At 40.0% G+C, this 13,807-nt stretch overlaps 1 protein-coding gene across 1 annotated transcript in view; it reads left to right on the forward strand.

Moving 5' to 3' along the window:
* Positions 1-13,807, forward strand: part of ctnnbl1 (catenin, beta like 1) — a 70,770-nt gene that overhangs the window by 14,227 nt on the left and 42,736 nt on the right. The window contains exons 8-10 of the mRNA XM_078254377.1: positions 1,627-1,699; positions 3,715-3,773; positions 4,850-4,998. Of these exons, the coding sequence (XP_078110503.1) occupies positions 1,627-1,699; positions 3,715-3,773; positions 4,850-4,998 (281 nt within the window). The remainder of the gene's footprint in view (positions 1-1,626; positions 1,700-3,714; positions 3,774-4,849; positions 4,999-13,807) is intronic.

The following is a 13,807-nucleotide window of genomic DNA, read 5'->3' on the forward strand; positions in this document are numbered from 1 at the left end:
AATGATTAGTCAGTCAATCGATGAGTCGAGTGACAGAAAATTAATCCGATAAATGGGGAAAATTGGACATTTTTTTCTTTTCTTAACATTATACTGTCAGTCAGACAAAACAAGAGATTTCATGGGCTGTAGGAAATTGTAATGGGAATTTTTCTGATGTCAAATATCCCCTAGATTAAAAGATTAAGAAAGTAATTGTTAGTTGCCGCCCTAGATATTTTCTTTACCTTTACTGCAAAACCTTCTGTTCCACAACTAATTGCATGTGGTATTACATCAGGTTCTTCTCAAACACGTAAATAGAAATCATTCATGCTTAGGCAATTTCTTGCTTTACTATGATCCCGTGGAGATAATAAATAATGTCAGTCAGTTTGACTAATTTTAGAAACAAATTAGTGAATTGTATCACTCTATTTGTTTTACTTCCTTCAAATCACATTTTAGGCTCAGTACGTAGGTGGAGATTATTGCTGTATAGCTACCTTTACTGAGTCATTTCTGTAGCAACCACATTTTCTACTCTGTTATGAACAATGAAATGTGACTGACATGTGTTTGGAAAGTTTCAATATTTTTTTAGCTGCGGTAATTTAGGTTGAAGTAGTTTTTAAAAGCATATGCTTGTATCAAGGTTTCCGCGGGGTCTTAAAAAGTCTTAAATGTCTTAACATTTCAAAATCTAAAGTTTAAGCCTTAAATTCGCAAAGTATTGTGTTCTAGTTCTTAAATGATTTTAAACAGGTCTTACTTTTCCTACGTTCATGCAACGCTACCTCTAATGCTCATTGAAATGTTTATTATTTATTCTGTGGTGTTGTAGTTCTTTCTTTCGCTAGTCCAAATATAATTTGCCGTACATGTACAGATCATTACTCTGTCGCTTTTATTCAGTTTTAATAATTTTGTTTACTTTGCAAGTACTTGTGACTCTGCATTTTGTTCTACTTTCATGTCGTGATAGAGGTCTTAAATTGAATTCATAAAGGTCTTAAAAGGGTCTTTAAAAAGTCTTAAATTTGACTTGTTGAAACCTGCATAAACCCTGTTATATGCATGCAATGGAATGTGAGCCATTTGATGCAGAGGTTTAAAGATTTAACGTTGCTGTTGCTGTATACCACTACCAAATACAATTTACGAGGCAGGATCTCTGCTTATGGTTTAAAAAAAAAAAAATGCATATTTTGTTATAATAAAGTGATTTTCTAATACTCTGGACTCTGATAAAAGAGTTTCTCAAGATGAGTGGTAATTGGAATTAGAGGTGCAACGATGAATCGATTAGTTGTCAACTATTAAATTAATCGCCAACTATTTTGATAATCATTTAATCAGTTTGAGTAATTTTTTTTTTTTTTTATTAAAAAAAATACGATTTCTCTGATTCCAGCTTCTTAAATGTGAATATTTTTTAGTTTCTTCTCTCCTCCGTGACGGTAAACTGAATATCTTTTGAGGTTTGGACAAAACAAGATATTTGAGGACGCCATCTTAGGCTTTGGGAAACACTGATCCACATTTTTCACCATGTTCTGACATTTTTATAGATCAAACAACTAATCGATTAATCGAGAAAATCGTTAGTTGCAGCACTAATTGGAATTTGGTCTCTTTCCCTCTCAGACAAAGATGCCGTTTGATGCTAACAAGCTGTACTGCAGTGAAATCCTGGCCATCCTGCTACAAAACAATGACAGTAAGTGTGTCTCACTAAATGGTCTGTGGCTTCTAAATGAAGTTAGACGTACACTTTTTCGTTGGCCTCTCTTCATTTCCTCTATTCTTTCCTTTGTCGTTCCATCCTTGCCTTTTTTCTACCCATTTTGGATTATTCTTATTCTCTTTCAGCCGTTCCTTTGTCTGTTCTTCCCATCTTACCTCTTTCCTTTTTGTAGCCTTTCCATCTCTCTCTATTACCACTCCCATCACTGTTTCTCATGTCACATTGCTCTTCCTGTTCCTTCCTTTGTCCTTTCCCTCCGTTTTTCTTTTTTTCTGTCATCTTCCTTCATCACTTTCTTTTATTTCCTGCTACCTTTCATGTTTCCATTTAACTCCTTTCCATTCCTCTTCCTCCCACTCCCTTTTTTTATCTTCCTGTGTAACTTCTTTACTTTCTCTCTCCTTGTTTATTTGCTATCTTCTCCACCCTTTTCCTCCCTCACTGAAACCCTGTAAAGCCTTAGATAGCCACAGGGCTATCAGGCCGTCATTAATCAGTCCCTCCAGAAAAATGTGATTATGCGATCGCATAATTCAATGCATAATCAGCCAAAGTCCTCATATTTATGAGGGGGCTGCATTTTTTCAAATACGCCGCACTTTCGCCGCATAAATTGCCCGATTTCCGCGCAAAATATGCAGGGCTTTCATGATTTCATAATCCCTTCATTTTCGTTGCAAAAAAGTCACGTATATCTTAGCAGAAAGTTCATAAATGTTGCGTTTACTTCACACAAGAGCAGCCATTTTCCCCTGTTGCCATGGGAACGTTATGAAGTGACGTAATTACGCGACGTGAACATCAGCGAAAAGCTGCAAACCCCGCGATGAAGCCATGATGAAACTGCAGTTTTTGCAAGTTCCCGCAATTTCATCGCATAAAATTGCCAAAATATCCCGCATATTCATCGCATTTTTTAAGAAAACGTGCCGCATAATCAAGGAATTTTGCCCACAACAATCACAAAAAAATTCTGCATTTTTCTGGAAGGACTGATTAATGGTACAAGCCATATTGATATTCAGTGGAAGTCGTGCCACATTTTACACTCAGTCTCCTCCTTTTCACCAGTGCTACCTTTATTCATCCTTTTCTTCCTGCCTTTCAAATCCAAATAAAAATGTAACAAAAAAAAAAAGGAAACAAGCTCCCATGAATAATGTTCCCTATTATAATACTGTCAGTGTCTTGAAGTGAGAATAAGGCAAATCGCATGATTAAGAAAATGACAATTTGGGAGAATCCTTGATGTGCTAATTTAAATGTAATTATCACTTCCTGCTGTAAAATGTGACTTAAAACCTCCACTCTGAAGGGTTTTATAATGTAAAACTACTTGCTGCTGGGAATGAGAAGAGCATCTCATCCATACTAATTAATTATGCCTGTAGCTACTGTTGGTTATGAACACTTTACTGCCTTCAGCAACAAATGCAAAGTGCACAGTTTTGTTGGTGAACATGGGTGTACATCCTGCCACTTCCTGATGTCAAATTACAGGATTTCTGGGTGTTGACATTCTTAAATTTAAGAAATGTGGCTCTCACTGCCGTTTGGGGCCATTAAGAAGTAGAATTGTATTGTGTAACCTTAAACAACATTTTAAGACTCAGGCCTAGATGGAATAACTTGTTTGGATATATATATATATATATATATATATATATATATATATATATATATATATATATATATATATATATATATATATATATATATATATATTTATTTTTTTTTTTTTTCAGTATATTGACTATTTTCGTGTTAGTCAGGGTTTTGTGTTTATTGTATGTCTTTGGAGCACTCCCTCTTTTTCTCTTTTGCTTTCTTTCATCTATTCACTTAGACTTTTTTTTTTCTCAGACTGTTTTCTGTCCTCCCTTCTGCTCCCTATTTTTCCATCTCATTTTAATCTCCCTGTTGTCCTGTTACTCCATTTTTATCTCTTTGTCTTCCTCCCCCTATATTTTTCTTTCTCTTTTCCACAGATACCAGAGAATTATTGGGAGAGATGGATGGCATTGATGTGTTACTGCAGCAACTATCTGTAAGATTTAGCTTTTACTCTCTCTTTAGTTTGCTTTACCACTATCCTTCTTAAGGCCGTTTTACAGTTGTGTGCAAACTCCACGCCGTAGCTACGCCATCGCTCCTACGGCGTCGTGACCCTTTCGGAATTCTGCGTCGGGGTTGAATGTGTTTCTTTGCATCGCGGTGCATTTCACCGCCAGAACGCTAGGGGGTGTGTGGTTTCCGGAGGGTCAGTCGCGGAACTCTTTGTTTACTAGTGCGTTGGTGTGTGTTTCGTGTGTGGGGCATTTGTCTTCGGAGCAAGTTGTGACTCTAGAGTCATAGTGAGAGAAACAAAGTGTCTCCCCTGTGTTTTCTGACCACGGTGGGACATCTGGAGCAGGAAAAGTTAACCCTCTCCTTGATTTCATGTTGTTTATGGAGAAGGAGAACCAGGAAATGAGTCGGGGGGAAATGCAACGCTATCAAGCCACGGCCGAGCGACGTGCGTGGCCGCAACATGTAGTTAACGGTTAGGTGCACGTGTAGACGCAGAGGGGTCTGCGGGGGTACGCCGTCGATTCTACGCAGGACCATAAAACGGCCTTTATTTACCCGTCCATCCATTTGAGCCTCGCAGGTAGCTGAGCTTGCGCGCGCCAATGAGACGTCAAAATGACGTAGATCTCGCTGGCGCGCCAGGATTTATTTTTTTCAGCGGCGCGCAACAAAGCGGAAACGGGAAGCCTGAACGAGCTCGAGGGTAACTGGACACCAGAACTCTCAGAGTGACTGCAAGTCTCTCTTATAAACTTACTGGGTTAAGAGGAATTCTTTTATGGTGAATGAAAGGCTTGATCCGACGAAGTAGGTCATCGAATCAAATCGAAGCATTGACGGCAATGCTGCTGCCAGTTCTGCCGTTGTTTACCATTTTCTTCTTCTTCTAGTCCGTAGAAATAGGAAAGTCGGTAGCCTTTTCTCATTAGCGCCACCTCTGTTCAGGCGAAGACTGCAACTAGTGTCGCGACCACCACGTCCTGTCCATGTCCTTCTCACGCAAAAGCCACATGCCTGCCTGGGTTTCCTTTCTAAATGTTCCCTTCCTCTCAGGTTTTCAAACGTCATAACCCGTCCACAGCCGAGGAGCAGGAGATGATGGAGAACCTCTTCGATGCTCTGTGTTCCTGCCTCATGCTGGCAGCCAATCGGGACCGCTTCCTCAGAGGGGAAGGGCTTCAGCTAATGAATCTCATGCTTAGGTAAGGCTGCAATACACTGCAAGAATTGCCAGTTGTGGCACTCACTCCTATGCTACTCTAATGTGAAAGTGTATTTTTTTTTTTTCCACATAAAACATTGCAAAGCTGATGCATATATATCGTGTTTCCTAGCTTGCAGTCAATTCTCGCTCCTTGCCTTTTTTGGTGCATTACTGCATTTCTTCTATGGCTGTACCCAAATCCGATTTTTTTTCAATTTGAATTTAATAATAATTTTTATAAATTATCTGACAATCAGATCACGGTGTGGGAAGATCTCCTCGTCTCCCTGTGTTTCCTCCGTGACAATGCGCCGTAAACGGCTCTAAGTCAGCTTGGAGAGGCTCGGGGTGCAGGTGGCTCGCAGCTACAGCACCCCTTGCCTGGACCTCGCTGTTTCCCAGGGCTGTGGATGCTCACTGCACCCTCTATCCCTGGGGGGAGGGACAGCTCTCAACTGGGGAAGACTGTCCTCTGTGCATCAGGGGTCTGCAGCGATGTCGGAAACCCGACCCGTCTTCATACACACGGACCCTGTCTAGTTTATCATGCTTTGTGGGTGTAACATATAATGCACTGTAATGCACACTGACTGACCAAAAACTCGACTGAGGGGTCACCAACAGATGATTCGACTCATCGTCTTTCAGGGGGCAAAAACTGGCATCTGTAGTGTTACCACACTAAAAAAACCAACAACCACGGCAGAACTGCTGTGTTTGCATTGTTTCAATTATGTAGCAGGGAATTTATTTGATGCACAGCTGACATGATTTTGATAATCACTCATCAGTGGTGGAATGTAACTGAGTACTATTACACAAATACTGTACTTAAGTACAAACTTGAGGTACTTATACTTTACTTGAGTCTTTTCTTTTCATGCCACTTTCCACTCCACTTCATTTCAGCGGGAAATATTTTAACTTTATTCCACTACATTAATCTGACAGCTTTAGTTACTAGTAGCTTTACAAATTAAGATTTTTGCGCACAAAACACATGTAGTTTATAAAATAAGATGTTTTAATATAAATGAAACTACCCAACAATATACAGGCCTACAAGTGAAATGATTAGCCGATTAAACACTTAGTTGATTGACAGAACAGTTTTGATTGTTTCCAGTTTCTAAAAGTTTTTCTAAAGTTTTTCTGAACTGAGTACTTTTACTTTTAATACTTAAAGTACATTTTCCTGATGATATGTACTTTTACTTAAGTAACATTTTCAATGCAGGATGTTTACAGTGTGGTATTAGTACTTTTACTTAAGTAAAGGATCTGAATACTTCTTCCACCACTGCTCATCATGCATTCGTTTATAGCCTTAACAGTTTCTGCTTTACTGCTTAGCAAATATTGATGCTAAATTGGGCTATGTTGTAAACACTAATCACAATGCTTGTTAGAGGTCCAAAATGTAGAGACAATTGCAGACTGTTAATATTTTAAAAGCCATCATTTTGGCAAAGTTGAGTCAGAGATACAAGAACATATTTGTTACAGTACTGCAGTTAATACCTAATAATAAATAATTACTGTAATTTAATAGGTTTGTTTTTGCAAATTCTTCACACAATTTTCGAAACACAAATGCATTATGTATGAAGTATGTTCCCGGTGTAATAATAACCTCCTACAACATACTGAAGTGCTACAGTAATGTAGAATTTACAACAAATGGGCAATAAGTGCTATATAATTACTCTTTAAAAGGAAAATATATAATGTTGAGCCCAGCACAGATCATCTCTTGATATATGATCTGGCCCTCGCAGCTCTGTTCGGAGCGTTTTCCCCCCGGTGCTTTTTGTACTGTGAAAATTTGAACACTCATAGCATAACAGTTTGTAGCGCTGCACAGAACAGCACGTCTGTCTACTCCATTGCCTGGCGAGACTGCAAGTCCAATCAATCAACAGTTGGTGGAGCGCAGCAAGGCAAAGATGTGACCTTAAAGAGTCATAAAGACACATTTCACGCATTTATGAAACCTTCACAGCTCTTGCACCCCCTGCGCTGATGATCACATCATTGGTCACGTAGATTTAAGGCTTGGATCAATATCTCATTATTGGATGCAAAAACCCTTTTCTGTTCAATCATCCACCAGGGACACAGAGTAAGAAGAAGACCGAAAAAGAGGAGGAACAAGGGCAAACCAAGATATGACTTTCAGAAACTAATTGTGATTTTCTAAGAATTCTGCCTGATACAATACATTGCTCAGAATACAGAACATACGCTTTGTTTGAAACAAGACGAACCTGGGTAAGCACAGGTGGATTTATACTTGTGTGTTAAACAGCGATCCTACCGCAGGTCCCTCTGGCACAGGAATTGATTTATAGTTCAGTGTTGGATTTTAGCTATTGATACCACCCCCACAACACCAGATTGATGTGTCCTACGTTATCAGGCCATTATCATGCATAAGTCATATACACCTAAGGTATCATTAGACCTTTCACACAGAGATTCCGCAATAGCGCCGCAATGAAGGTCTGCCATTCTACACAAAACCATTCAAAGGTGGCATAATTATGGAGCAAAAGAGGCATTACGTGTAAAGCCCCTGACACACCAACCGGACGGCTGACCTTCGGCAGAAAAGGCTGAGTCGGCTCCCCGAGGTCCAAAAAGTGCCTTGGAACACACCGAAGCGACGCCGTCTTGAGCGTGTGTGTGTGTATGTATGTGTATGTATGTATATGTATATATATATATGTATGTATATGTGTATATATATATATATATATATATATATATATATATATATATATATATATACATACATACATACATACATACAGTGGAGAGAACAAGTATTTGATACACTGCCGATTTTGCAGGTTTTCCTACTTACAAAGCATGTAGAGGTCTTTAATTTTTATCATAGGTACACTTCAACTGTGAAAGACGGGATCTAAAACAAAAATCCAGAAAATCACATAATAATAAATTAATTTGCATTTTATTGCATGACATAAGTATTTGATCACCTACCAACCAGTAAGAATTCCGGCTCTCACAGACCTGTTAGTTTTTCTTTAAGAAGCCCTCCTGTTCTCCACTCATTACCTGTATTAACTGCACCTGTTTGAACTTGTTACCTGTATAAAAGACACCTGTCCACACACTCAATCAAACAGACTCCAACCTCTCCACAATGGTCAAGACCAGAGAGCTGTGTAAGGACATCAGGGATAAAATTGTAGACCTGCACAAGGCTGGGATGGGCTACAGGACAATAGGCAAGCAGCTTGGTGAGAAGGCAACAACTGTTGGCGCAATTATTAGAAAATGGAAGAAGTTCAGTCTCCCTCAGTCTGGGGCTCCATGCAAGATCTCACCTCGTGGGGCATCAATGATCATGAGGAAGGTGAGGCATCAGCCCAGAACTACCCGGCAGCACCTGGTCAATGACCTGAAGAGAGCTGGGACCACAGTCTCAAAGAAAACCATTAGTAACACACTACGCTGTCATGGATTAAAATCCTGCAGTACACGCAAGGTCCCCCTGCTCAAGCCAGCGCATGTCCAGGCCCGTCTGAAGTTTGCCAATGACCATCTGGATGATCCAGAGGAGGAATGAGAGAAGGTCATGTGGTCTGATGAGACAAAAATAGAGCTTTTTGGTCTAAACTCCACTCGCCATGTTTGGAGGAAGAAGAAGGATGAGAACAACACCATCCCAACCATGAAGCATGGAGGTGGAAACATCATTCTTTGGGGATGCTTTTCTGCAAAGGGGACAGGACGACTGCACCGTATTGAGGGGAGGATGGATGGGGCCATGTATCGCAAGATCTTGACCAACAACCTCCTTCCCTCAGTAAGAGGATTGAAGATGGGTTGTGGCTGGGTCTTCCAGTATAACAACAACCCAAAACACACAGCCAGGGCAACTAAGGAGTGGCTCCGTAAGAAGCATCTCAAGGTCCTGGAGTGGCCTAGCCAGTCTCCAGACCTGAACCCAATAGAAAATCTTTGGAGGGAGCTGAAAGTCCGTATTGCCCAGTGACAGCCCCGAAACCTGAAGGATCTGGAGAAGGTCTGTATGGAGGAGTGGGCCAAAATCCCTGCTGCAGTGTGTGCAAACCTGGTCAAGAACTACAGGAAACATATGATCTCTGTAATTGCAAACAAAGGTTTCTGTACCAAATATTAAGTTCTGCTTTTCTGATGTATCAAATACTTATGTCATGCAATAAAATGCAAATTAATTACTTAAAAATCATACAATGTGATTTTCTGGATTTTTGTTTGTTTGATTTCGTCACTCACAGTTGAAATGTACCTATGATAAAAATTACAGACTTCTACATGCTTTGTAAGTGGGAAAACCTGCAAAATCGGCAGTGTATCAAATACTTAAATACTCCCCACTGTATATATATGAAAACCGGAAATGACGTAGGTCTGGCTTTTCCAGCCGATAGTAATGGTGGCTTGTTCGAAATACGATCTCTTATTTTACGAAAATAGTTCACTGAAACGTGTTTCTGAAAACATTTTAAGCGAGAAATAGGCCATGCAGTTGCTGAATCTGTCTTCATTTCAGATCGACAAAGGTCAGTTTAAAAGATTTTCGTCAGATTTTGAGAGGCCTCGCTCGCACTCACCTCGCTCATTATTTCAGGGTTAGTGAGTCCGACTGCCCGCCCTCCGACCCAGCAAGACAGGTCTGCCAAAATGAAGGCCGACAGCTCCTCCGACAGACGACGGCACGGAACACACCGAACGGACTCGAGTCCCTGATCTCGCCAGACTGTCCGACAGCCGATTATCGGATTGGTGTGTCAAGGCCATAACACAACAGTGGCAGTGTGTGTGTGTGTGTGTGTGTGTGTGTGTGTGTGTGTGTGTGTGTGTGTGTGTGTGTGTGTGTGTGTGTGTGTGTGTGTGTGTGTGTGAGAGCTAAGGCATTAATGAATAGTGTAGTTTAGTAGTCATCAACTACTCCCCAAAAGTCAACGAATAGTCAAATATTAGTGGTATATACACAGTCTCGCCAATAAACATGAATGCAGGGTTTTTCCTGCATAGAGAATTTTTTGGCGCCCCCCCAAAGAGGTTTTAGCCAACGCCAAAGGAAAATCACCAACCCCAAAATGAAATGAAGAATTGAGAATAAAAATGTCAAATTCTCTCTAAGAGCAATTTACCAAACAACCGTTGAACAAGCAGAACATAAACTTGAATATGAGCGCTAATCTCAGTTTTATCTCCAGAATCATTCTGAACCGGACTCTCCCGGTGATTTATTTAAATGTTAATTTTTTTTAACCAATTTTGTTAACTGGTTTTATTTACTCAAGCATAATATACATTTCTGTTGGTCAAATTGCATAGATTTCTGTCAAATAAGGTAACACCGAATTGCCTTTACTGTACGCAGCCCGATCATGCTCACTGCCGTGCGTTGTCACTCCCCAAAGGCCGATTCTGGGCCAGGAAAAACCCTGGAATGTCCATAGATTTCATGAAGTTTATAAATGTTATTTGTTTACTGAAAAACATCAATAGTGGCTGACACACAGTGGAATGAGCTGTCATAAGGTCCTGATAAATTGACAGTTACTCGCTGTCACTGCAGTCCTCATTTTCTTATCTTTATTTTGCACTCCTGGTTACCTTTTGGGTTCCACTTTCGGTTAGCTCAATGTGTCTTTGTGCCACTCTGTCCACCTGTATCATGTCCGCTGATTTACCGCCTTGCACTGCAGTGTCTTAAAGCGGAACTCTTGCCAAAATGCAACCTAGGGTCTTTTTGTGAATGTACCCGAGTCAAACTTTCGTTTAAAAGCATATTTAGGACAGAAGCGTTACTTTTAAGATTTACTGTATTCTCATTTTTCGGTCGAATGGCCTTTTGAATGGGAGTCCTAGGGGTACTTTTATGCTAGCCTCAAAATAGCTATTTTTAAAACACTAAGAAGGCTCGACACAACATGAAACTTTGCTCAAAGTCTCACCATGGGCTCTACACATGAACGCAAGCATTGACAACATTGTTTGTGTACACAGAGTTTACTAAAAAAAGGTTTTGAGCAACTCACTGTAGCTGTTGTTCTTCCGGTCGCCATCTATCGAGCCAGTCAAAAATAGTCGAGGGAGGAGAGTAAAGATGGAAAGCTCCAAAAGCTTAGTTAGATATAAATGCATGGATAATTCGTTGTTTTGTCGTTAGTGAAACACAATATTGACCTTGTAGTTGAAAAAGGAGCCTCCTATAAGAATGACATTTCCTCCTATGAAGTCCGTTCATTCGCATTCGGAGATCGCCTATTTTGGACTGGGAAAATGGTGGACAGCGTAAACAACAACTGCTAATGTGAGTTGCTCAAAACCAAGGGGGTAAGCTTCTCCTCGGACCGCGAACCTCCTATGGCGCCATGTTGATGCTAATAAGCCATCACCTCCCGTTAGCATTCCATTGACTGCCATTCATTTTGACGTCACTTTGACAGCGAATAACTTTACATCTGAAGTGTTTAAAGACTTTATTTGTCCATTGTTTATTTCTAAAGAAACACAACAATGTAAAAAAGGCTCCATTACCTTGTATCTCACGGTATGGCTCCGTAGCAGACGTTTTGTAAAAATAGGCTAACGATTGTGTCATAACCATGCGACTTACTGTCACATAGTAGAGGAATTACCGTATAGTACAGGAGAAGCTCGCAGGCAGTTTCGTCTCACATTAGCTGTAAGTGTAATTACTAATGTTAACTAGCATTTTAGTTAGCAATAATTAGCCTGTGCCTATGTTATCTCCTTACATATACCTACGCTCTCCGTCTCTGCAATATTCGGAATGATTGAGATTTCTCTTGGCACAGCTACCAGAAGACTTACAACTTTCAGACATGTTGCTCACGGCACATTTACGTCGTCTCTCAGTTGGAGGCTGCGCAGTAACGCTCAGCCATCACCGGAAAAGTGCTTCTAATGGCCTTCACTGGTCTCCGTCCAGAGCAATGGGATCTGTTGGTCCATTCTTATATACTGTCTATGCTCAAAACCTTTCTTTTTGAACATAATGGTCTTCTCTGTCGGCCATTTCCACTGCCATCAGAAACCTCTGTAAGAGCTTTGCGACATAGTTTCTCAGTAGCTGCTGTACCCCTTACATGTAGTTAATGTGTAGGATGTATTTGCTAGGTGATAAATACTGCGGTTGTTGTGACTGTTATATACTTAAAATCATACCGCTTAGTTATCAGATCACTTCAGATCCCACAATGTGCTGACTTAATTTTATTTCTTTGAATATTCTTTTCCAAAAACTAACTTTTTGGAAAAAAATTTATAGCAGTTAAATGCATCTGAATTCAAAAATACAGTCAAAATTACAAGAAAGTATGGTATCACAGCCAGCGTATGGCATAACATGCAAAATATACAAAAACAAACAAATAAAAAAAAAATATAAAAAAAAAAAAACTGAATAAAAGTGATCATTGTAAATCAAAATCCGTAAATCTAATTCCCAGAGTGTTCCTTTAACTCACAGTTACACCCTTTTCACCATATCCTTCATTACGAGTTTAACTTGTTCAGTTTTATTATTGTTTTCAAAAGATCAGCTCTTTCTTTCTAACCAAGACACAATGCAGCTGCAAAATAAAAAATACAATAAAATAAAACAAAAAATGAGCGCGCAACAGAATACAAAACAAATCATCTCCACTCCACTGAGACACATTTATTAGTTTTCCATCAAAAACTCCATTTCATTTCCTACCAGGCCTCTTCAGCCTTGTGCTACATACAGATTTCACACCTGGTGTCTTGATGAATTCCTGGCACAGCTAAATGTTTGTCAGACTAGACACCTCCTAAAACTGATGTACTGCTGCCATTTTTACAGACACATGTCTAAGAGCCATATACTCCGTTCATAGTGAGCATAGCACCAGTAGTTTTACAAAAGGTATTTCATGATTTGTGAATGTACAGCTCCACTACCTTTTTTAGGGGGATGTTGTCATTTTCTGATCACGTCTGAGAATGTTTTGGTGAGACTTTGGGACGTATAGGATCATGTCAGTCAGCACAGGTTAATACACTTTTAAGCCAGGGCCCATCTCTGAGTGATTCACTCTCATCTAGAATTTGAGTCTAATTAAAAATCTACTGCTGCTGTCATGCTAGCAGCCACTACACATCGACGGCGGCGTAGTTCACGACACCAGGATGTTGAGTTAGGTCACCTGTCTCCCAGCTGAATTGCCTAGTTTCCCTTCGGAAAGTAAACTGTGTATCGCTCCCTCCTGGCCTCTCCTGCCGTCCATCATACATAATGTGTCTGTCTGGAGAACCAGACTCAACTGCCTGAAATATGTGTCCCTCCTCTGAGATAAACACTGTCATCTGTCATTGGCGGGAATGGAGGAAGTGACACTGTGACAGACAGCTACATTTCCCGAGAGGAGGCGTGAAGTGTGGGGTGTAGACAGAGCATAAAACGGTTGGTCCTCTTTATCGTGCCAATGCTTTGATGATGGAAAACAGATAAATATAGCTATAATGTATTTGTTTGACAGAACACACATTTTCTATCTTCTATTGGGGTGTTGTTTATTTGCTACCTTGAAACCGGTTTGCAGAATTAACATGGAAACAATTGCTTGTTTTATCGTATTTAAAGTTGCATATATTTCATATGGTTCTATGTTTTTGGTTAGAATATTGTGTGGCTCATGATGAGAATAATTAGTAATAAGTAGTTAAAGGTGCAATATGTAATACTGACAGCTAGTGTTTAAAATAGTTACTGCAGTACAAATTCAAAATACTGG

This window comes from Sander vitreus, chromosome 7 (assembly GCF_031162955.1).
Source record: "Sander vitreus isolate 19-12246 chromosome 7, sanVit1, whole genome shotgun sequence".
Lineage (NCBI taxonomy): Eukaryota > Metazoa > Chordata > Actinopteri > Perciformes > Percidae > Sander > Sander vitreus.